Genomic DNA, 16163 nt, shown 5'->3' with positions numbered 1-16163 from the left:
TGTGAAGAGCACACTTCTCCAGCGTGCCAGTGGTCATCGAAGGTGAGCATTTACCCACTGAAGTCGGTGACGACGCCGAACTGCAGTCAGGTCAAGACGCTAGTGCGTATATGAGCTTCCCTGAGACGGTTCTGACAGTTTGTGCAGAAATTCTTCAGTTTTGCAAACCCATAGCGGGATGTGGAGGTACTGTGCAGGCGTGGTTACACGTGGCCTGCGGTTGTGAATCAGGTTGGACGTACTGCCAAATTCTCCAAAACAATGTTGGAGGTAGCTTATGGTAGAGAAATTAACATTAAATTCTCTAGCAACAGCTCTGGTGGACATTCCTGCAGTCAGCATGAAAATTACACACTCCGTCAAAACTTGAGACATCGGTTGAATTGTGTTGTGTGACAAAACTGCACATTTTAGAGTGGCTTTTATTGTCCCCAGCACAAAATTCACCTGTATAATGATCATGCTGGTTAATCAGCTTCTTGATATGCCACACTAGTCAGGTGGATTGATTATCTTGGCAAAGGAGAAATGCTCACTAACAGGGATGCAAACAAATTTGTGCATAACATTTGAGAGAAATAAGCTTTTTGTGCGTATGAAAATGTCTGGGATTTTTTTTATTTCAGCTCATGAAACATGGGACCAACACTTTACATGTTTTTATATTTTTGTTCAGTATAGTATTGAATGAAAGAAAAACTAAGTACAGTGCATTTGGAAAGTATTCAGACCCCTTGACCTTTTCCACATGTTGTTACATTACAGCCTTATTCTAAAAATGTATTTAAAAAAAAAAAATCCTCATCCATCTACACACAATACCCAGTAATGACGAAGCGAAAACAGGTTTTTAGAAATGTTTGCAAATGTATTAAAAATATAAAACAGACATACCTTATTTACATAATTATTCAGACCTTTTGCTATGAGACTCGAAATTGAGCTCAGGTGCATCTTGTTTACATTGATTATCCTTGAGATGTTTCTACAACTTGATTGGAGTCCACCTGTGGTAAATTCAATTGATGGGACATGATTTGGAAAGGCACACACCCGTCTAAAAAAGTGCATGTCCGAGCAAAAACCAAGCCATGAGGTCGAAGGAATTCCTTGTAGAGCTCCGAGACAGGATTGTGTCGAGGCACAGATCTGGAGAAGGGTACTAAAAAATGCAGCATTGAAGGTCCCCAAGAACACAGTGGCCTCCAACATTCTTAAATGGAAGAAGTTTGGAAACAGCAAGACTACCTAGAGCTGGCTGCCTCGCCAAACTGAGCAATCGGCTGGAAAAGGGCCTTGGTCAGGTAGGTGAGCAAGAACCCGATGGTCATTCTGACAGAGCTCCACAGTTCCTCTGTGGATATGGGAGAACCTTCCAGAAGGAAAACCATCTCTGCAGTACTCCACCAATCAGGCCTTTATGGCAGAGTGGCCAGACGGGAGACATTTCTCAGTAAAAGGCACATGACAGCCCGCTTGGAGTTAGCCAAAAGGCACCTGGAGAAAACCTGGCACCTTCCCACCGCGAAGCATGGTGGTGGCAGCATCATGCTGTGGGGATGTTCTTCGGCGAAAGGGACTGGGAGACTAGTCAGGATCGAAGGAAAGTTGAACGGAGCAAAGTACAGAGAGATCCTTGATGAAAACCTGCTCCAGAGCGCTCAGGACCTCAGACTGAGGTAAGGTTCACCTTCATACAGGTCAACAACCCTTAGCACACAGCCAAGACAGCGTGGGAGTGGCTTCGGGAGAAGTCTCTGAATGTGCTTGAGTGGCCCTGCCAGAGCCCGGACTTGAACCCGATCGGGTTCATCTCTGGAGAGACCTGAAAATAGCTGTGCAGCGAACCTCCATGTGACAGAGCTTGAGAGGATCTGCAGAGAAGAATGGGAGAAACTCCCCAAATACAGGTGTGCCAAGCGTGTAGCGTCATACCCAAGAAGACATGAGGCTGTAATCGGTGCCAAAGGTGCTAAAACAAAGTACTGAGTAAAGGATCTGAATAGTTACAGTTGAAGTCGGAAGTTTACATACACTTAGTTTGGAGTCATTAAAACTCGTTTTTCAACCACTCCACAAAATTCTTGTTAACAAACTACAGTTTTAGCAAGTCGGTTAGGACATCTACTTTGTGCATGACACAAGTAATTTTTCCAACAATTGTTTACAGACAGATTATTTCACTTATAATTCACTGTATCACAATTCCAGTGGGTCAGAAGCGTACATACACTAAGTTGACTGTGCCTTTATATGGCTTGGAAAATTCCAGAAAATTATGTCATGGCTTTAGAAGCTTCATCATTTGAGTCAATTGGAGGTGTACCTGTGGATGTATTTCAATGCCTACCTTCAAACCCAGTGCCTCTTTGCTTGACATCATGGGAAAATCAAAAGAAATCAGCCAAGACCTCAGAAGAAAATTGAGGACCTCCACAAGTCTGGTTCATCCTTGGGAGCAATTTCTAAATGCCTGAAGGTACCACGTTCATCTGTACAAACAATAGTACGAATGTATAAACACCATGGGACCACGCAGCCGTCATACCGCTCAGGAAGGAGACTCCTAGAGATGAACGTATTTTGGTGCGAAAAGTGCAACTCAATCCCAGAACAACAGCAAAGGACCTTGTGAAAATGCTGGAGGAAAGGTACAAAAGTATCTATATCCACAGTAAAACGAATCCTATATCGACATAACCTGAAAGGCAGCTCAGCAAGGAAGAAACCACTGCTCCAAAACCGCCATAAAAAAGCCAGACTACGGTTTGCACCTGCACATGAGGACAAAGATCGTACTTTTTGGAGAAATGTCCTCTGGTCTGATGAAACAAAAATAGAAATGTTTGTTCATAATGACCATCGTCATGTTTGGAGAAAAAAGGGGGAGGCTTGCAAGCCGAAGAACACCATCCCAACCTTGAAGCACGGAGGTGGCAGCATCATGTTGTGGGGGTGCTTTGCTGCAGGAGGGACTGGTGCACTTCACAAAATAGATGGCATCTTGAGGAAGGAAAATTATGTGGATATATTGAAGCAACATCTCAAGACATCAGTCAGGAAGTTAAAGCATGGGTCTTCCAAGTGGACAAGGACCCCAAGCATACTTCCAAAGTGGTGGCAAAATGTCTTAAGAACAACAAAGTCAAGGTATTGGAGTGGCCATCACAAAGCCCTGACCTCCATCCTATAGAACATTTGTGGGCAGAACTGAAAAAGTGTGTGTGAGCAAGGAGGCCTACAAACCTGACTCGGTTACACCAGCTCTGTCAGGAGGAATGGGCCAAAATGCACCCATCTAATTGTGGGAAGCTTGTGGAAGGCTACCCAAAACGTTTGACACAAGTTAAACAATTGAAAGGCAATGCTACCAAATACTCATTGAGTGTATGTAAACTTCTGACCCACTAGGGATGTGATGAAAGAAATAAAAGCTGAAATAAATCATTCTCTGTAATATTATTCTGACATTTCACATTCTTAAAATACAGTGGTGATCCTAACTGACCTCAGACAATTTTTACAAGGATTAAATGTCAGGAATTGTGAAAAACTGAGTTTAAATGTACTTGGCTAAGGTGTATGTAAACTTCCGACTTCAACTGTATGTAAATGGTTTATTTCAGTTTTTCTACATTTCTAAAAACCTATTTTCTCTTTGTCATTATGGGATATTGTGTGTAGATTGACGAGGATTTTTATTTATTTAATCCATTTTAGAATAAGGCTGTAACGTAACAAAATGTGGAAGAAGTCGAGGGGTCTGAATACTTTCCAATGCACTGTATATGTTCTCCCCTAGAGCGCATGGAAATAACTCTGATTTAAGCATATGTACTTTGGATGGTGCCCATATTGACCGTGTCCGTGCTTACAAATATCTGGGCATCTAGATAGACGAAAAGCTGTATTTTAAAAAGCATATTGATGAATTAGTTAAGAAGTTGAGAATAAAAATGGGCTTCTTCTATAGAAATCGGTCATGCCTCTCTCTTAATAGTAGAAAACAGATTATTCGGTCGACGTTCCTACCAGTCATAGACTATGGCAACAACTTCTATTGTATATTAAGTTTATCATAGCGCACTGCCAGTACTTGACTTGGTCAGGAGCTCACTGGAGCTGCTGCTGATGATATGTACAGTACATTTAGATTATTCCAGTTTACTGCTAAATGTCTCTCTGTGAACATAAACTGATAACTGAATGTCTTTCTTTAGCACCATAACATCCCTAACAAGCATGACCCTGTTCATACAGTAGTATCTTAATGTGGAGTAAATTATCATCACACACACACGGAGTCTTAACGCGCCACGTTTCTCACGGGAGGAGAAAGGAGTGGTCACAAACCAACGCTCAGCGTATCTGAACTAAAATAGCCCCACTCTCTCTTTCTCTCACACACACACACTCTCTCTCTCCGCCCCAGACAGTCCAGCCCTCCTTCCAGTCCTTCTCACTTCACCTTGCTAATTTGAACAAGGCTTTATTTTGCTGTTTGTCAGCAGCTGAACTGTAGCGCGGTTGTTAGACCTCTCCCATGGCTAATTAGGGGACCAATGCTAGCATTCATGGCCCAGCGCGGAGCCCCGTTCTGGGGGAGGTCGCGGCCGCGCTGTCCCTCCTGGCAGCCAGCTCCTGGCACCTCCAAGGCCCTGCGGCCGCCATATTAAGTGACTGCTGAAATTCATGGCCCTGCCTGCCTGCGCTATGCTGGGCTGCCCAGGGTAGGGGTGTGGGTTACTGTGTGTGTTGGGGAGAATGGGGGGGGGGGTTTACCAATGACAACGCATGCTTTCTCAAACACCCTAGAGCAGGAACGACACATTAGTAAATACTGTGGCTACACTATTTCTTTATTTACTACTGGGAGGTGAGACGTGAGCAATTATACACAAAGTATGGAAGTGTGTGGTGTGTGTACGCAATATACTGAATGTTATGTATGTATTTTTAAGTGTGTCAGTTGGTGTGTGTCAACTCATATCTTATTCACATACACACTGCGCAGGGAGGAGGTGTGTATATGAGGGCAGAACAGCCATCCTCCTTTCTGAGCGGTTTTGTTTGAAGGGATTAGTCTTAATAAAATGGCAATTTGAATTCATCCAACTAATATTTCATGCTGGGGGTAATGCATGGAGCAGAACAACACTTTAAATGGTGTTTTCAGAACAGCCTGCTTGACTTGTCCCGTGATATGATTAGTCCATGGGGAATAGGTTGGTTAATACACCCTCTGTACTGTCCTGCATGGGTCTCTGTGTTTGTGTGTGTGTGTGTGCATAGAGAAACAGAGACTAATGACATAAATAAGCTATGAGTAATACACATCTCCGTGTATGTGATGTATGTGATGTGTTGTTACACTATCCACAGTTTTCTAATGTATTAGGACTGATGAAGATTACATAAATTACAAAGGGTAATTCTCCTGAGAAAATATAGTGTGCTTGCTTCAGCTGTCCAAAATCATGTTGTATTTACAAGGGACATGCAGCAGCAGCGTTGGAAAAAGTACCCAATTGTCAAAAGTAAAGATACCTTACTAGTAAAGTCACCCAGTAAAATACTACTTGAGTACAAGTCTAAAAGTATTTGATTTAAAATATACAGAAGTATCAAAAGTAAATGTAATTGCTAAAATATACTTAAGTATCAAATGTAAAAGTATAAATCATTTAAAATTCCTTATTTTAAATGGATATTTTACGGATAGCCAGGGGCACACACCAACACTGAGACATAATTTACAAACAAAGCATTTGTGTTTAGTGAGTCTGCCAGATCAGAGGCAGTAGGGATGACCAGGGATGTTCTCTTGATAAGTGTGTGAATTGGACCAATTTCCTGTCCTGCTAAGCATTCAAAATGTAACATGTACTTTTGGGTGTCAGGGAAAATATATGTAATGAGTAAAAAGTACATTATTTTCTTTAGGAATGTAGTGGAGTAAAGGCACACACCTGTCTATATGCGGTCCCACAGTTGACAGTGTATGTCAGAGCAAAAACCAAGCCATGAGGTCGACGGAATTGTCTGTAGAGCTCCGAGACAGGATTGTGTCGAGGCACAGATCTAGGGAAGGGTACCAAAACATTTATGCAGCATTGAAGGTCCCCAAGAACACAGTGGCCTCCATCATTATTAAATGGAAGAAGATTGGAACCAACAAGACTCTTCCTAGAGCTGGCTGCCCGGTCAAACTGAGCAATCGCGGGAGAAGGGCCTTGGTCAGGGAGGTGACCAAAAACCCGATGGTCACTCTGACAGAGCTCCAGAGTTCCTCTGTGGAGATGGGAGAACCTTCCAGAAGAACAACCATCTCTGCCGCACTCCATCAATCATGCCTTTATGGTAGAGTGGCCAGACAGAAGCCACTTCTCAGTAAAAGGCACAAGACAGCCCGCTTGGAGTTTGCCAAATGGCACCTAAAGACTCTCAGACCTCGAGAAACAAAATTCTCCAGTCTAATGAAACCAAGATTGAACTCTTTGGCCTGAATGCCAAGCATCACGTATGGAGGAAACCTGGCACCATCCCTACAGTGAAGCATGGTGGTGGCAGCATCATGTTGTGGGGATGTTTTTCAGGAAAGATGAACAGAGCCAAGTACAGAGATCATTGATGAAAATCTGCTCCAGTATGCTCAGGACCTCAGACTGGAGTGAAGATTCATCTTCCAACATGACAACGGCCCTTAGCACACAGCCAAGACAACACAGGAGTGGCTTCGGGACAAGTCTCTGAATGTCCTTGAGTGGCCCAGCTAGAGCCCGGATTTGAACCGGATCTAATATCTCTGGAGACCTGAAAATAGCTATGCAGCAACACTCCCCATCCAACCAGACAGAGCTTAAGAGGATCTGGGAGAATGGGAGAAACTGATTGGACATGGTTCGCGCTTTCAGTTTTCGAGCAAAACACTGGATTTAACCATGGCAAGGTGAATATGGCAGAATACAAACAGAGTGGTCATTCCATCCGCGAGGCAATCAAACAGGCAAAACGTCAGTATAGAGACAGAGTGGAGTCGTAATTCAACGGCTCAGACACGAGACGTATGTGGTAGGGTCTACAGACAATCACGGACTACAAAAGGAAAACCAGCCACGTCGCGGACACCGACGTCTTACTTCTGGACAAGCTAAACACGTTCTTTGCCTGCTTTGAGGATAACACAGTGCCACCGACGCAGCCAGCTACCAAGGACTGTGGGCTCTCCTTCTCTGTGGCCGATGTGAGTAAAACATTGAAATATGTTAACCCTCGCAAAGATGCTGGCCCAGACGGATCCCTAGCCGCGTTCTCAGAGCATGCGCAGACCAGCTGGTTGGTGTGTTTACGGACATATTCAATCTCTCCCTATCTCAGTCTGCTGTCCCCACATGCTTCAAGGTGGTCACCATTGTTCCTGTTCCCAGGAAAGCAAAGGTAACTGAACTAAATGACTATCGCCCCGTAAGACTCACTTCTGTCATCATAAAGTGCTTTGAGAGACTAGTCAAGAATCATATCACCTCCACCTTACCTGTCACCCTAGACACACTTCAATTTGCTTACCGCCCCAATAGGTTCATTGATGATGCAATCGCCATCACACTGCTCTATTCCATTTGGACAAGAGGAATACCTATGTAAGAATTCTGTTAATTGACTATAGCTCAGCATTCAACAACATAGTCCCCTCAAAGCTCCTCATTAAGTGAGGCCCTGGGTCTGAACCCCGCCCTGTGCAATTGGGTTATGGACTTCCTGACAGGCCGCCCCCAGGTGGTGAAGGTAGGAAACAACACCTCCACTTCACTGATCCTCAACACTGGGGTACCACAAGGGTGCATGCTCAGCCCCCCCCCCTGTACTCCCTGTTCACCCATGACTGTGTGGCCATACACGCCTCCAAGTCAAGAGGCTGAAGAAATTTGGCTTGTCACCTAAAACCCTCACAAACTTTTACAGACGCACAATTGAGAGCATCCTGCCGGGCTGTATCAACGCCTGGTATGGCAACTGCACCGCCAACAACCGCAGGACTTTAATAATGTCACTTTAATAATGTTTATATATCTTGCATTACTCATCTCATACTGTATGTATATACTATATTATCTACTGTATTTTAGTCTATGCCACTCTGACATTGCTCGTCCATATATGTATACATTCTTAATTCCATTCCTTTACTTAGATTTGTGTGTATTAGGTATTTGTTGTGAAATTGTTAGATAATACTTGTTAGATATTGCTACACTGTCGGAACTAGAAGCACAAGCATTTCGCTACACCCACAATAACATCTGCTAAACACGTGTATGTGATCAATAAAATTTGATTTGATACTCCCCAAATACAGGTGTGCCAAGCTTGTAGCGTCATATCCAAGAAGACTTGGGTAATCGCTGCCAAAGGTGCTTCAACAAAGTACTGAGTAAAGGGTTTTTATGTTTAATAAATGTGCAAACATTTCTAAAAACCTGTTTTTGCTTTGTCATTATGGGGTATTGTGTGTAGATTGAAGAGACATTTTTTTTATACATTTTAAAATAAAGCTGTAAAGTATAAGGGATTTGAATACTTTCCGAATGCACTGTATATAGTTCATACAGTAGCATAATTAACAGGTGAAGATTACAGCTGTAAGCAGTTGGCAAGGAGAGACGTGTGTTTGCGGATTATTGTAGGCTTAACTCATTATACCAGTAGCGTGTGTACGTGCATGAAATGATGCTGTAAGTACACCTGCTGTTATATCAACAGGACAATTGGGGTCGAACGTAACATCAGCATTCTACAACTCCCTCTTGACTTCCGGAAATTCGTTTTCATCAGCACACACACACACACACACACACACACACACACACACACGATGATGTAGTTAGAGACATGTGCACCGGTACCTGTACCTGATAGTGTTTACCACTACCTACTGTAACATATGTCTCTCTTGCAATAATACATGGATTGTACAGAAAAGCCCCAAACAAGCACTTTGTTCAGTCAATTTTGGGATGCTCCTGGATAAAAGCAGAGAGGCACTGAGAGTCTGGAAACGTACCCTGTTATATAGGAATTCAATGGCAGTCAGTCAAAGTGAGACTGACAGAGACGGACAGGTTTGATGTTTATTGTTGTGCTAAACAGGGATCATCTAGAAGAGAAACCCCAGCATTGACTCTCTGTCAAAATAAAGGGGGGGGGGAAACAAGGTGATAGGAAATATGGAGCTGGAGACTAAGGTAAATAGATAACCCCGTCACCTTAAAAGTAGCAGAAGAAGAGGTCCAGAGTAGACTTAAGAGTCAGAGAGGACAAGCTTGACCCTTTTAGTCTTTAGGGGAAACATCCCCACTACACAGAAAAAAATCAACAGCTCAAACAAGGACCATTCCCCACATGGCAGCCTAATGAAAATATGTGTGTAGAATTAGTGAGATGTGTGTCTAGAGAAAATGCGTATGAAAGTGTGTGTAGACTGTGTGTACAGTGTGTGGGGATTATTTGCCACTGAGCTGTGGGGACTGCGTTTCTGCGGTGTATAATGTGTGTGTGTGGCTGAGTGTGTGTGTGTGTGGGTTTTATGCTGTGGTGTTTGACTAATAGACAGGCTGAAGGTGGGTCTGGACTCCTGATGGCTGTGGCAGACACCAGAGAATATACCGAGCACGAAAAGAGGAGAGGAGAAGGAGAGGAGATGAGAAAAGAAGGGGAATGGGGGGGTGCAGTTAATAACATTACAGAACAACAGTGTTACAAAAGAAACTACCCATGCAGCTCCACGCTCAAATTACTATATTTACAAAGTAGAAAGACAGATCTTTTCCTCCTCAGACAGCATCAAGGCCATTTCAGCAGCCCGCCTGCCACCTGTCGTGCTGTGCTGTGCTGCACTGCGCTCCCCTCTCAGAACCGAGACAAACTTTCCACAAAAACAAAAGGCCGTTCCCGCTCGTCTTTTATGACACCCAAGGCAAATAGAGCTGTGGATTTTCCATCGGGAGCCTAAGTGACGGGCCTGGGAGAAAAACACTGGAATAGTTGTGTCACTAAGCGGTCTGTCTCTCTCCATCTCTCTCTCCTACTTTAGAGACATTGGTTACATTTTTACCTGACTAACTCATCCGGAATGACATTTCTGCTATGGCTAGAGGTAAAATACATTGGCTGTACCTCAAATAACACCATTTGCCCAAATAGTCCATTAGTTTGGGATAGAGCCATTATTTCTTTGTATCTGGCTCTGGCTAAAAGTAGTGCACGACATAGGTAATAACTAGATGTTATCTAAGAATGAGTAAGGAGAAAGAGAAAAGGCCAAAAAAGGAAGTAGATGTGTTTTTATGACATCCTCTGTGAGTCAGCAGTCCCATAGCTCTACCCAGGATTCATAGGGAGATTTGGACCTGATATTGACAGTTACGGGTAACAATGGCTGACTTACTGGAAGATGGTCCAGAAACAGAGGGGCTTATCAGCCAGTACATATGGAGATAATATCCAACTGACATGACTGAAATTCAACTGTAATGAGACAAAGAGAAAATGCAGTAGAATGTTTGGCTAAAACATAGAAGGAACATGCTTAGAGGGCTTGGAAGTGATCAGGCCGACTTATTACCTAACCATCAAATGGTGGCAAAACAAATCCCCCTTAAATTCAATCTCTCAAGGACGTCATTCTGTCAACTAGAGTTTCAATGTTACATCAGAGACGCTGGGACTTTCCTCCCACACACATTAGACCTGTTTCCTAATCAGCCACACAGTCAGTCAGGGAAAACTTTGGGCCATGGTAATGTCAGAGGAGGATATTAGATCTGGCTATGATACAGTTGCTTAGCGACTGTTTCACACCGTTTCAGACTGACGTATGACTCTATATGTATTGCGATTCAATACTGTGATTTTATTAAGATTCCATGGTCCAAACATATTGCTGACCATATGTCTGCTGTAGAGGGACAAGAGAGAGCCATGAGAAAATTAGTTTGCTGAAAACAAATTGCCTCCTTATTTAAAAAGAAGACGGAGAACAAGTTTTGGTGCAGGTAGAGCAAACTAAAGCAAAAATATTATTGCGATACTGTCAAAACGATACGACAGAGTATTTATTGTCAAAAATAATATTCAGATATGTAACTGCATCGATTTTCCCCCCATCACTAGGATTATTGTGGTATGTCAATACTGTATCTGTTGATCAGTTTGAAAACCCAGCACCGAGCTTCTGCTTCACGGCAACACAAAACACTTCATTGCACCAAAGCGGTACATTGCTCTGTATAGCTCTTGCTCCATTAATCATTCCTCAATTCCTCCCATCCTCGCCTCCTTCTCAAAACTGAAGAAAGTCAGAGTGGAAGGACTTTGGACCTTCTAATCAAATATGATTGAGAAGGAAGAAAAGAGAGAGGACGCAATGAGGTTCCTTCCATAACCCCTCACCTTGAAGCGGAGAGACAATTCAGCAACTCTTGGAGGAGAATGGAAGTGAATTAAAAAAGCGTATTTATTGCTCAAAGTTTCAGCTTTTCGCCACCTTCAGAGTTTTTTCTACAACTGCCATTGTCCTCCAAGAGTTGCTGAATCTCCTTTTTGCTTCAGGTTTCTCCTCAATTCATTCACTTTGGTTGGAGAGGGTTACGCCAGTGTTCCCTTCCCATAACCACTCATCTTCACAGGGTCAGAAGTGGTCAACTAAAGAATACCTCCTCTAACCCCTCATCTTTAGGTCCTGTTGCCAACCAGGAGAAAATCAAGGCCGTTCTCACTACAATAAAGGTCAAGCTGTTTGAAAACCCACCACAGAGCAACTGCACAGCAACCAAGAAACACTTAATTGTGCCAAAGCACATTACTCTGTATGGCTCCTTCACAAGTTATCTTTACTCGATTCCTCCCATCCACTCTCCTTGCCTCCTTTTCAAAACTCATTGTAGAAGAAGGTTAAAGAGTGAAAGGCCCTTGAGTGAAGGGCTCTTGGACTTTCTACTCCAAACTATGATTGAGAAGGAAGCGAGGAGGGAGGATGCAATGAAACACAGAAAGACAACTTGAGAAAGAATCCTTTTAAATCTATTAATAAACATAATCTCCATGCAGAACACAGGAAACCAGAACCAGTCTCAGTCATTAATGTAGCATAACGTCAACCTACATCCCTGTTCACCGACTGACCTTTTAACCCCCTTGGGTTGCTTTTCAAAATATTTTCAATACTTCTGTGTACCCCATGTCCCTCCAATACGTATGTATTTTGAAGAGGGCCCTCAAGATATTCCTAATTCTGACAACACAACATACTCAGTGGCCTACCAAAACCTACAGATAAAACTAGCAGCAGAGACCTGAAATGTGCAGAGTTCAAGTGAATTCTCCAGCTGGCTGCCACCTACAAGGGATCAGCGACCGGGAGTAAGGATAAAGCAGGGCAGGCAACTACGGGTGATAAGATGTAACACTGGATTCCAATACCATCATTAGTTAGGTTTTTAGACACTAAATATAGTTTTGTTAATGTGTTTCTCTCTTAATCATGTTCATGTCCTTGTATCTTATGTGAGCAGGACATTTTCTTCATGGCAAACTCCCAAAGTGCTCCATTGTGGAACATGTATTTGTGTAAATAAAACCCATCTACTCTAATTTGGGTAAATGTTTTCAGATAGTCGTCCTGTCTTCCAGTGCCTCATCAGAGGAAGGTTAGGAGGCAGGTCTGCTCTGTGCTGTGCCAAGCCCAGACTGACTGAATGACTCATAGCAGTGTGGGAAGGCTACAGAATGTACTACTCAGGAAACAGTCATACCTAACATTTGAGGAGGTTTAGGTGAGGTTCTCAAGAGAAGTGTTCTGTACCGTGTTATATAAAAACACTTACCCTAGAGGTATCGAAGTAATGCAGAAGAGGCATGGCATATTGTTTGATTGGCAGACGACAAAAGGAATGGAGAAACTCTACAGACATTATACAATAGACTTGCATACGCCCTTACACTCTCTTTCTCTCTGACAGACACACACTTACCCTGCTGCACAAAGTCTAAAACATGCACATACCATGCCCTTGGGGTATAAGATTCTATCTGCGCAAAGCATAGTTCTGAGATATTGAGCATCAAAGTTTTCACATCCCAGATCGCAGAACTGTTTTGTAGTGAATTCTTATTTCATAACCCATAAAGGTCCTCGTCTTAAAGGTACCTAACGTGCAGAGTATCAAAATCCTGTGGATTTGTAAATCCATTTTATTAGGGTGCAATCTTATGGCTCTGAAATATAAATCTGGATCTGGGACTTCTGAATAAGACATGTTCAGTTTTTATGAAAACTGTAGCTATTTGAATACACAAATGATAGAATAACACTATTTTACCAAGATAGAGTCAGAACACATCATCAAATACTAAGATCAACAGACGAATTACTGTCATGACTGAACAACAACATGCCATCATTTCCTTTCAGACTTCTGACAGTGTTGGGATTTTGTTTCTTCTTGCGTGACATTATTGCTGGCTAGATTAACCTAGACCATACTTCGAGGGAGATGGCAGAGACATGTGTTCCGAATGGTCCATTTGTATTTGCTCAGGCTTGCAGATAGAACCTTATAGCGGCAAATTCAAATGGGTGTATGCAGAGAGAACTTTCTAAAATCTAACTTCATAGACATACGAAGAACCATCTAAAAATCATGTATATATGACTAACTCGTTTATGACAAAAATGTCAGATAGAACCTTATAGTCCCAAGGTCTCAAAACTCTCTCAGTCACACAACCACGACACACACACACACATATTTACATTACATTTCTGCACAGTCCTGTACTCACATGTATGTTCCTGAGTTTCTTCTTGCCTCTCTCCAGCCTGCTGAGGAGTCTGTGCTGCTGCTGCTCTCTGGGCGCCGACTGCATCAGACGGTCGTCAACGGATACAGTCTTCCTCAGAGCCGCCCGCTCACCCGCTGTCTCTCCCTCACCCGCTGCTGTTGCTGTCTCATCCAGGGGGAGGCTTCTCACACCCGGGGCCGTGGCTGGGGTTGGGGCCTGGGCTGATGATATGGGAGATGGCTCTGTTCTGTCGAAGTCCCGATGCACTGAGCCTGGACAACAGAAACCAGAGATGCACCACTGATAACCTACACCAGCATAGACAAAGAGAGATAGTATACAACGCCACACACACACATACGAGCACACATACATGCATACGCACACACACATTCAGAAAGCAATGGCACACAAAAACAAAATATATAGAGATCAATAGACAATTAGAGAGAAAGAGAAAAGGAGAGAACTGAAGGAATACAAGTGGACGTATTGTGTGGGAGTGAATTGCTCCTGTGGCACCGTCTTAGATAGAACACCAGGATTAATAGTCTCGCTTTGTCTGCAAACAAACAAAACTTAACTGGTCTCTGGTCACCTCAAAGATATGTGCAATCTCAAGCAAACACCTCAAACACACACACAAACACGTACAAACATATTCACAAACACACACGCACATTTAATCTGCTGTCTTCCTCTCTTCCCAGCTGTCAGGTGAGGCGGTTTCATCTTTCTCTCTGCTCAGTGTGTCTGTCTGCTGTTGTGTGTGTGTGTGTATTTGTGTGACACAAACAAGCACGCACACACACACAGGAACAATATCAATTGCATACTCCTTGCGTCCTCTCTCCTTGTCTCCTCCTCAAAACCCATTGGATGAGAATGTCAGAGGTCCCTCCCCTCTGACCTTCTCCTCAAATATGGTTTGAGGAGGCGGCGAGATGAGGATGCGAGGAGTATGCAATTGAGATCATCCCATACACACATATATGCTCAAACACTCAGCAGACACTAGCACACTTTTAAGCTGGTGTACTCAGACAGAAAACATGATCAAAGTCAAGAAACTTCATATCAGACTAATAGAAAAATAATTATACTTGATAGACATATGAAGAGATGTCACACACGCACAATTCTGCTGTCCTTCTCGCTTCCCTCCAACTTTCTCAGGTGAGGCGGTTTCATGTTTCACTCTGCTCACTGTTTGTCTGTCGGCTGTTGCGAGAGTGTGAGTATGTTTATGTGATAAACATACAGATACGGTTGTGTGTGTATGTATGTGTGCATGCAAGCGTGTGTGTCTGTGTGCACGCGAGTGTTGGTGTGTCTGCGTGCACGTGAGCGTGTGTGTCTGCAGTAGAACGTATCAGGCTCGTCTCATGGGCTAGCTCAACACCTGAGAGCAGCTCTGTACTGGCAAAATGACAGAAGCCCTAACCAGCCCATTAAATCTGCATGAAGGCCTCATTCAGCCTATACACAACCCTTTTATTATTAGAACTACCATTCAAAGCCAATATTAGCTCAGACTTAAGGATATCCCACATAGGTCTGGCCAATATGTACAAAATATCAAAACACAGTATTTTTCTCATTTTTGAAGGTAGGACGGTATTTGGCGTTTCTGAATAATAAAAGTTCTAAATATGCTTTATTGGTAGTTCATGGCAACAAATGAAAATCGAAGTGGTTTTAGTGGGCTTTCTCCATTCTGATTGCTTTATACTGTTCAACCAAACTTCAACCCAAAATATTAGGAGCACAAAACTGACAGTGAACTATTCCTATTTGTAGAACATTAAGTAGGAATCAAAATCCTATTTTGTAGCCTCAAACTCCGGTACTCAAGCAATGGTTTCCATTTGCATAGTTATTTGTTCACTTCAAGCATTCAATTGCAACATTTTCAAACATTTCTTAATTTCCTGCACTAATTTGTTATTGTTTACCCACTGTCACATTTCTTTTGTCTTTGTATGCCTCTATTTTGTAAAAATAATTGTACAAAATATATTTGATTAGAATAATTATCCTCTGACTGTTTATTTTTCACCTTCAATTGCAGATCTTACATTCGCCACAAGGAGTAGTCGGCCAATTTCCAGGGGTCTATTTGGCAAGCTTGCCCTCCCGAAGTTGTTGACTTGTCATCCTAGAAAATGTCCAGCTGCAGATTAGGCACGCTGAGGCTGTCTGTTATGCATACCTCAAAGCGCATGCGTATCAGATAGTACAGTATGTGCGCACATTTGTTGGTCGCCTGAGTCAGTACCTTTGTTCCAGGGCATCAGCGTACTACGCACATACCAGTCGGCGCA

General features: G+C 43.0%; 1 protein-coding gene across 1 annotated transcript in view; it reads right to left on the bottom strand.

Moving 5' to 3' along the window:
* ankfn1a (ankyrin repeat and fibronectin type III domain containing 1a) overlaps nt 1-16163 on the bottom strand; it is a 217353-nt gene that overhangs the window by 166358 nt on the left and 34832 nt on the right. The window contains exon 5 of the mRNA XM_071393819.1: nt 13840-14111. Coding sequence (XP_071249920.1) covers nt 13840-14111 — 272 coding nt within the window. The remainder of the gene's footprint in view (nt 1-13839; nt 14112-16163) is intronic.

The sequence above is a fragment of the Salvelinus alpinus genome, chromosome 3 (genome assembly GCF_045679555.1).
Source record: "Salvelinus alpinus chromosome 3, SLU_Salpinus.1, whole genome shotgun sequence".
Lineage (NCBI taxonomy): Eukaryota > Metazoa > Chordata > Actinopteri > Salmoniformes > Salmonidae > Salvelinus > Salvelinus alpinus.
Note: the sequence above shows the minus strand (reverse complement) of the source record. Positions and strands in the feature narration are given on the sequence as shown.